General features: G+C 43.1%; 1 protein-coding gene across 1 annotated transcript in view; it reads left to right on the forward strand.

The window, feature by feature from the left end:
* Nucleotides 1–266: 266 nt before the first annotated feature.
* The window catches only part of CTC1 (CTS telomere maintenance complex component 1), a gene marked incomplete at its 5' end in the record, with an annotated part of 14,893 nt that continues 6,218 nt past the window's right edge, over nucleotides 267–8,941 (forward strand). The window contains 13 exon segments of the mRNA XM_009577208.1: nucleotides 267–564; nucleotides 1,487–1,683; nucleotides 3,235–3,379; nucleotides 3,765–4,067; nucleotides 4,239–4,367; nucleotides 4,706–4,932; nucleotides 6,415–6,589; nucleotides 6,674–6,874; nucleotides 7,110–7,236; nucleotides 7,438–7,552; nucleotides 7,879–8,239; nucleotides 8,241–8,339; nucleotides 8,630–8,719. Coding sequence (XP_009575503.1) covers nucleotides 267–564; nucleotides 1,487–1,683; nucleotides 3,235–3,379; nucleotides 3,765–4,067; nucleotides 4,239–4,367; nucleotides 4,706–4,932; nucleotides 6,415–6,589; nucleotides 6,674–6,874; nucleotides 7,110–7,236; nucleotides 7,438–7,552; nucleotides 7,879–8,239; nucleotides 8,241–8,339; nucleotides 8,630–8,719 — 2,467 coding nt within the window.

Below are 8,941 nucleotides of genomic sequence, written 5' to 3' on the forward strand. Positions count from 1 at the left end.
TTATTAACTCTCCTTTTTTTTTTTTTTCCCCAAGTCTTCTGCATGCCTGCTCAGGTAACTATAGTAGCAAAGGATGTCTGTTTTCAGAGAGGATGCTCAAGCAGAACAGACATGTTGACTGAGCTGAGAGAGATCATTGATAAGTGCCAGTGAATGAGTTGGTTCTTGCCATGTGGTATCGTCAGACCACACCACTAGCTAAGGCTCTTCTGACTTAGTCAAACTTTGTCCACTGCAACAATCACTGTAATTCCTAAACTTTGCAGACTGAGTTTTTCCTACATCTTTCTATATTCTTGCTTTTCTTTTATTTCCAGTTTCATCTCCATCTCTGACCTACAGCATCAGCAGTGCATGCCGTGCTGCAGCCACCTGACCTGGAGCACTAATGAATTTAAAGAATGGGCTCATCAAGGACAAGGTGCTTTACCCATGCAGAGCACTTTGCCAAGGACTTACCTGATCTTGGTTGGCTATTTAACAGATGGAAGGCAAGAGAACAAAGAAAAGTTGGTAGATGGTTCCCTATATGTGAAAGACAGTACTGGGATAATTCCGTGTGAGGTATGTCCTCAGTCTGAGGCATTCTGTGTTTATTCCCACTTCTGGGGCAGTGTCACAGACCACCAGGGGCTTCAAATGGTCTGCTAAAGTCTGTAGTGAGGGAAATAACACATCTATGTAACAGGCAGGAAAACAGCAAGTTTAGATCCTGGGGAGAGGATAGAACATGTCAAATTTGTCATTGCTAGGAGAACAAATATTGAATGGGCTGGCCTGGAAAAAAGAGACAGCCTAATATACAGTTCTGTTAAATTCTCAACAGTGCGAGGTGGCCTGGGAGACCTGGAGGTTATAGCACTCCTCACTATTTGTTGAATTCCAACTAGTGGAGCAGAAATAACTTTCTGGAGAGTTATACTGGGTGTTCAGTGATGTACTGATGACATACTTTCAGGAAATAGTAGCTTGCGTGACAGTGGTATTGAATTAAAAGCCTTCTGAAGGTCATTGCAAGGGGAGTCTAGATAAGAAGTAACCCCTAGAGTGGTGATGAAAGAGCACTAAGGATGTGTTTTCCAAGGAGGTGAAGACTAGGAAAAAGTTAAATTGGTATGAACTTCTAACTGAAAACACAGGGGAAAAGAAAGCAGGTGAGAATTTTAGAAAAATAGTCTGCAAATAACTAAACCTTGCAGTGAATTAATTATCACCTTGCCGGGAGGGTGTGACTATAACCCAGGAAATGCTAGCTGTAGAGCTCAGCAAGTCTGTTCCAGATTTGCATCTGGAAGGACAGAAGTTCTCCATGCAACGTAGAAGAGTGGGCAGAAAACACTACTCTCATTTAGTAATGAAGCCCAGCAGTAGAACAAGAGTTTGTGATGTGCATGCAAGGGCAAATTAGTAATGAACATTGTAAGTAATGCTGAGAAAACATACTGTAACTCATCTCAAGCGTTTATCTCTTTATCTTTTGTCTTAGCTCCTGCATTTTGAACTTGAGTGGCTGGAGTCACTGTTCCTCTTCCCAAGCTGGTCATATATACCACAGACAGACCAGAGCGCAGCAGGGTATGTGGAAATCCTGGTGGATCCAGTGCCAGTAAATCTCCCAAAGGAAGTACCTGACAGCATTCCAGTCACCTACCCAGCATCAGCCGAGCCACTGCTTATCTCCAGGTAAACACCTAGCGTGCTCAATTCCATCATAGCACTGTTGCTCTGGTTTGGCAGATACCATGAAGAGCACTTGGCTTAGGAAGAGCCAAATTCTGTTTCTGCCACAGGTATAACGGTGAGTGATGGAAGTAAAAGTTATACAATAAAGCGACTTTTCATTAATCAGCTGTTTTCCAGGGCTTTACTGGCAGTTTTTATTCTGTATTTTGACAAAATAAGACAAATTTTAATTATTTCCAGATGTATTTTGATACTACAGAAAGGACATGAGAACAAAGTGATGATTTAACTTTCACCGAGGCTAAAATTCACTTTTTTGATTAGCACAACTTTTTTTTTTTTAACCTACAGTGAACCAAAAGTATTATTGCAAGTAATTCTAAATTCTAATATGAAATTAGTATACACCACCGTTCAAGCTCTTATCAGATTGCTGAGATAAAGGTGCCAGTTAAATGTCAGCTGATAACAGTAACTGTTGTCTTCAGTGGAAATAATATTTACAGTATGTGAAAATGTAGCCAATGGAATTACAAATCTTACTCAAGTTGATAATTTCAGGTTGTGCTAGATCATGTTTTGTTATCTTGAGTAGAGAATTACTGATGTAAATTAATAACAATAAAATGTCATTAGTCAGGCTGCTTTAGTTTCTTTTTAGTTTTCTTTTGTTTTAAACAAGAAAACTATTTCCGTATTTCAGTGTACACTATCAGCCTTTTAACATAAAGCTCCTCTGCTATTCCCTGATACCTGACCAATTTTCCATGCTGCTTCTTTAAAAATGATACCAATAAAGTCATTAAATGTTGTTCCTGGTACTTGTGTGTGTGGATGTCCTGGTGTTTCTTTTAAAAACAGTCATAAAGTTTCATGATTGTTTATATGCTTTAGAATCAAGAATGTATTTGTTTAGACTAAGTGGAATGGTTATACTCAAGTCCAGTAGGAGTTGAAATGAAAATGACAAATGAAATGACAAACATTTGTTTGTTTGAAATGAATTTTTTTTTCTTTTTTTGAAATGAAAGTTGGAAATGACTAAAGAAATGTCACCTCTCTCTCCTCTCATCTGCTTTCAGTTTTGCTCTTTCACACTGTGCCAAGTTTGTTCGGAAGTCTTCATTGTTGGTTTCAGGCCTCTTTTGTTTATAGGCTTAGAGCTTCCACGGTGTCACATTCCATGGATCTACAAAGCCGAATTCTGTTTTCTGCTGAAGAATCACTTGTGACTTTTTTTTTCCTTTTGACCTATAATTAACTTCTTGTTTGTGGTAAAGCTTTTTATAATCTGGCTGTTGTCATGGAGCATGTGAATTTGTTCAACACAACCCTGCTGTCTTCAAATATTAAGGTTTTTTAAAATGTCAAAGGGATTTAGTATATGAAAGTTAAAGTAAGAATTTTGTAGCCAAATAATGTTTTTAAAACCTCTCTTGGATCCTTTATTTCCAGAAAATGCATGCTGCATATTTGTTTCTTTTGCTTTTGAGACACTTTCGAGTTCTTCTTTCATCTCTGATTTCCTTTGCCTCCAAAATTGCCCTCTAGGATTCCATATAAGAAAAGATCAAAGCTCACTGTGGCAGGTGAATTGGCCAGACTCGGGCCTCTCCTTTGTATTCACCACAAGACATTCTTCTTTCTGTTTCTAAAGTACTTCACCTCAGCTGTTTGGGTCCCTGTGCTGGTGCAGGTAAGTCCTTGGAATTTTGCTCACAAATTCACCGTTGGTATCTGTGTATGTGCTAGTTGATCACTTCTTTGAAGCTTGCCCTTGACTTCCTGGTTTGATTTATTCTTCCTTTTAGTAGTGATTCTTTTTTTTTTTTTTTTTTTTTAATTCCATGCGGCCTACAACAGTCCTTCTATGTAAGAAGTCTAGTTCTATGCCCTGCAGAAATACAGCCCTCCTCCCTCATGCAGTTGCAGTGTCCCTGAACGTCTTGCAGATATCTTTTGCTAAGAGTGTGAGGTGGTCCTCTCAAAGGAAAAGGTTTTTTGGGTGGGGTTATCAGGGTCAGGAAGAATTTTTTCCAGTACAGGAGATGCTGATGTTGCTTTTGGTTTCTCTCCTCTAGAAGCCCAACCAGCTGGCGTGGCATCATATCCTCCAGTTGGGTCACAGGTACACAATAACAGGCCTGAGTATGTCCAGCCTGAAGAAATCTGGACAAAGGATGTTTGTCACTGGTGTTTCTTCCTGCCTTCTGCCCTATTGTGCAGAGCAGGTGAGGGAGCAGCCACTAGACAGTGCTTGGCAAGGAGAATCCACTCAATCTTCTTCCATGGAGACTGCTGAGCAGCTCAGTGATTCCTTGGAGCTGGGATTTGAAGAGGAGAGGCCAGGATCAACCAAAGAGTCCAAGATCATCTCATATGTGGTGAGGATTCGTAGTGTTAGCCTTCACCCACTCGTGCTCTAGGGTTTCAGCTTGTGGCCTGCAAGGTCTTATTTTCGTCATTAATTTATTTCCTTATTGCTCAGGCATACGAGTCTCTTATGTTCTGGGCCTCTCTACACTGTTGTAACTTTCTGTTTGTTTTCTATTTAGGGAACTGTCACCAAAATACTCAATGTCCAAGCTGGTCTCTTTTTACTGGATAACAAAGTCTGCTTATGCCTTGCTTACCAGCAGTTGTTGAACTTTGCACGTGGACTCCGACCAGGAGCATGTGTGGAGGTAAATTGAGACTTACGAGGCATAAAGCATTCAGTGGAAAAGACTTGGGCCCTGGGGATGGCTCACGAGTGTGTGGGTCAACAGAAGACTACGGGAACATTGGAATTATTTCAGCAAGTACCTGGAACAAAATTGGGAATCTTACTGTCTAGGCTTGATCATGAGAGCCGAAATGATTATTATCTGATTCCTCCCTAAGCAGTGCCAGGTTCCTCAGGCCCATTGGGTTTATAGACAATCTAGTAGAGTGACAAAGGATTTAGGGTGGGGTGGTGGTTTTGAGGAGTGGTGGCAGACTAGCCATCTCTTCTCTTAAACTGTATGTCTGTGTATCTCAGCTCATCGATGTCCACCTCCTGCAGAAGCCTCTGGTATCCTTCCCTTTCATTGTACTTGGTGCTTGCCTGAGCAGCACTGTTGTGCTGAAGAGTTTTTCAAGGCTCAGCACCCCCTACCAGCCACCAGCCTCTTCGGGAAATCTCTACTTACAGCTGCTCTTCCGCTACAATCTTGGTATGCCACTCTACCTCTGGCTGGTGAGCCTCCTGGAGACATTTGAGGAGAGGTGAGGACAGTTCTTCTGAAGTCAGGCTATGCATAAATGTGCTTTGTAGGCTACCTGGGTGTCTTCTGGACCAAGGGTTCACAAAATTACTGTGCAGCAGGCATTGCTTCTGGTTTACTGGCCTAAGTAAGCCATTCACTGAGACTTCACATCATGTCTGGTTGATGTACCTTGCAGTTGCTCTTATGAGGAAATCCTGTACATTTTTCAAGTGCATGCATAGTAAGCCCACTGCTCTCGGGAAGCTGCAGCACTCCAGAGCATGTGTTCACATACTCCTGCCAAGGAAGTTTTGTCCTGAAATATGGAAGCACTGTAGGGATGTGTGCCTGCCGATGTGGTTTGCTTGACAAATCAGGGTGGGCACTGAGGCTGGAACTGGAAACTGCTGCTACAACCAGATCACAGCCGATATAAAGGCTCTTGTGTCCTGGCTCCTCACACTTTTAGATGTTCTGAGTATTGCCAGTAGTGTGGGCATTCATTTGAGAGCCTCTGTCTTAGCAGATTTTCCGACACATGCTTATCTCTGAGCCTTCCAGATGGCTTCCTGCTCTCCCCAACGGCTGCACTCTGTTTGCGTGACAGCTGTGGGCCAGTTTCTGGGTTTACTTCTGGGTTCTGTTACTGAAAATATTTGTGTTTGTTCTGGAATAGATATGGTTGATTACTGTAACTGCTGCCTTGGACTTTAAAAACTAAAATGTATATATTTAATCTCGGGCAGTCAAGTAGCAGTTTATAGAACGCTCAGTCTTCTTGTGCGGCACTGTGGAATTTTTACCATGCTTTCCAACAAAACGGCTTCAGTTTTGCCCCGGGAATGATGCTAGCTATAAGTTTCAGTTTTTATTAGCTTTTTCAGTTCTTTTAAATGTGATTGCTAAGTCCTGCTGCAGCTTGAAAATTGTTCCAGTGAGTTAGTTGCTATCTCTTTTTATTTGAGTTCACTTTCTATTATTAAGTCGTATTTTGACTGGCAGTGTGATCACTTCCAGGCATTCAAAAGCAGTGAGCTAAACTTCTGAAAGGAACGCAATGCAAGGAAAATATTGGAACAAGAACAGTCTGTGGTTGTTTCATGTGATTTTTTGCATCCTGTAAAAGAAAGCCAAGTATACCTAACATGAGTAATCATATCAAGCTTAGCCAAAATGCATGGAGGTCCATTTGTGTGACTTAAAGGGAGATTATTTTGGGGTGTGTGGTTTGTTTTTTTTTTTCCACTTGAGTTTCGAGATTTTGCCAATCTGTCCATTTCTGTATATTTTCCTGTTCCTTGTCTGCTTGCCTGCCATAAATCTGCATCGCCCTTAAATGTTCCTTTTTTTTCATCATTTCATGTTTTTTTTGCGCTCTCCTTAGTTCTTGTCCTACACAGCACATTCACTCATAACAAGCAGAAAGAATCCCTGACTTACATGCAAAACTCACTAAGAAGTAAGGACTGCTAATGCTTATAACTATCTTAATTTTTTTCAGGTTTTCTTGTTTCTTTGGACGCCGTCGACTATTGCTTAGCTCTATGCACCAAAACCCTGGAGCTGCTGAGAAGTTCCTTGTCCCCCTTCTGCAAGCTGTGGTGCCAGATAGAGAGGAAGCAAGAGATATTTATAATGAAATCCTAGGAAAAATACACCAGTGTCCCCTGCAGAAGGTGAGTAAATGCTCTGTGAGCGGTTTCTTGTTTGTCTGATGGGAAGAAATTCAGCTGGTTCATTCTTTCTTTCTTTTTTCGTAGTATTTGACCCTGAACCCCCCGTGCCAGGCCCCATCTCTGTCTGCAGTTTGCCGTGTGGCAGAAGAGAAGAGCTGGGAAGGCTTCAGTCCATCACAGCTGCTTTCCCCCTTGGAGGCACAGCACATGGGCACCCAGGAGCTGAATCGCAGACTGGCCTGGTCCTACCGCACACTCTCAGCGGGAAGTTTCCAGCCCCGACTGGTAAGTTCTTTGTTCCCTTTACTGTCTGTGCCTTGAGAGTTCCCAGTTCTCCCCATGCCTTCCAGCACCCTGTCTGATGCGTGCCTGTTCCTCCTGTTAGGGAATGACACTGCTTTTCTCACCTGTGGTGTGTTGACCACAGGCTGAATTCGGACTGCTGCTACGTGCACTTTGATTTATGGCCTTCAAAGATGAGAAGCGTTTGATGCTTTTTGCAGCTTCCTTTCTGTTGCAGATACTACTGGGTGTGCTGAGAGTCTCCTCCAGGAGCAGTTCCCTCCAGCTGCAGGACAAAAGCGGCACGCTTCCCTGTGTGATATCCCATAAGGATGGTAGCCCCTTTGCCCATACAGCTCTCATAGGTATGTCCCACTAAGCTAAATTTGAAAGTGCTGAGCTTGTGCTGTTCTGCCATGCAGCTCCAAAACAAGGAAGAGGGGACTTGGTATGGAGATGCTGAAATGTCACTGCCTGGCCTTGTGACTTTAAAATGAGGAAATTGAGCTTGCTGGTTTTGTATTCTCTTTTTATTAGCTCAGCTCCTTTCTCTAATGTGTTTGCAGGATCACTCTTGCAGGTGGAAAGCTACCAGCTTGTAGTGGAGAGATTTCTTCAGACTGATTTTCCCTCCTGGGAGCAGCTGGCAAATCTGGAGCATATGAGGGAGAAAAAAAACAGGCAAGTCCCTTTATTCAGTGCCCAATTAAAATCATCACTCCGCGGTTCCACAGCTATTTTGGACTATGGTAAAGCTGCTTATCAGCATAGTATTTCAGTGCCAAAGCAACTGTCCTTTGCTGTTTGCAGGAAAGGAGATCCTTATCAGCAACAAACGCACCATCTCCATTTTGTTCAGAATACACCCAGCCTGGTAGCTGTCATCTACTTCACCCTTTCTCGCTGCTCATGCTGAATACCTGCGGGGCACTCACCAGAAGTGCTTTTCCCAGATAACAACTTGTTTCAGGAACAGGGAGTTTCACTGCTACCATTTGTCGTTTCAGTGTCTATGTGCAGTTCTACTTTGAGGATGTTCAGGTTCTCCATGCTGCGGAAGGACAAATCCAGAAAGGCCTTAGGAGTGGAAACAGCTTCTCTTTGAGGAAGAAGGATGATGGCAGCTTAACATCTGAGCTGAAAACCCCAGAGGCAAAAATGCTGAAATTGGAGGATCCCAAGCCAGATACTCACAGAAATGAGAACTGTCAGAAGGGCCAGAGCAGCACTAGAAGAACCAGCTGTGTATCTTGCCTATTCTTGGTTACCCAGAAAGAGGGTCTTATGTTACGCAATTACCAATTACCCAGCAAAGAAGATGGAGGACAGGAGCTGCAGCGCAGTTTCCAAGCCACAGTGCTGTGGCTGGGGGGAACCTCGGCTCGGGAGCCACTCCAGAGAAAGTGGGAATCTACCGGAGCTGGAAGAGACCAGCTGTGATGGAGAAGAGGGCATGACACAGCAAGAAGTGAGGCAGGAGGCAGCTTTAGGGGGGTGGTTTGATAAGGCTGGGAGCTGGCTCCTCAGGGAGCCTGTGTGATAATTAAGGATCTAGATTCCTAATCAACGGGAGAGTGATTTTTGTCTTGGTTATCCATGATCATGCTAACCTTACTTCTCAAGCAAGACATCCTCTGCTGAGCTTGCTCTCTTCTTGCTGTATTTTTCATTTTCTACCTTTTTCCTGATATTTCTCATCACCTTCTCTCTCTCTCTCTCTCTCTCTCCTCCCCTCCTCCCCCTCCCCTCCCCCGCCAGGCACTACTGCTCTTCATGGGGAAGTCTCTACGATGGTTTCCATTTCTGCACCTGGGTGGGCTGTATCGCTTCATTGTGCCCCACTGCTCGGTAAGAGAGAAGTTGTCTTGCTCTTTCCTGTTGGAGACTTTTTACTGAACTGCATGTGGGAGTCGAAGAGTCAGAGGGTGACTAAACTCTTTTCAAGGCTTAGAATTCCCGTCCATCTTGCCAAGGAACTGCTTCAGTTCTGTGTTTGTTAAAATTCCCAGAGCTTTGAGTTCAGTGGATTTTTTTTTTTTTTTTTTTTTTAAAACCTTTTGTTTTCGTGTG

This window comes from Fulmarus glacialis, unplaced genomic scaffold (assembly GCF_000690835.1).
Source record: "Fulmarus glacialis isolate BGI_N327 unplaced genomic scaffold, ASM69083v1 scaffold38654, whole genome shotgun sequence".
In the NCBI taxonomy this organism is placed as follows: domain Eukaryota; kingdom Metazoa; phylum Chordata; class Aves; order Procellariiformes; family Procellariidae; genus Fulmarus; species Fulmarus glacialis.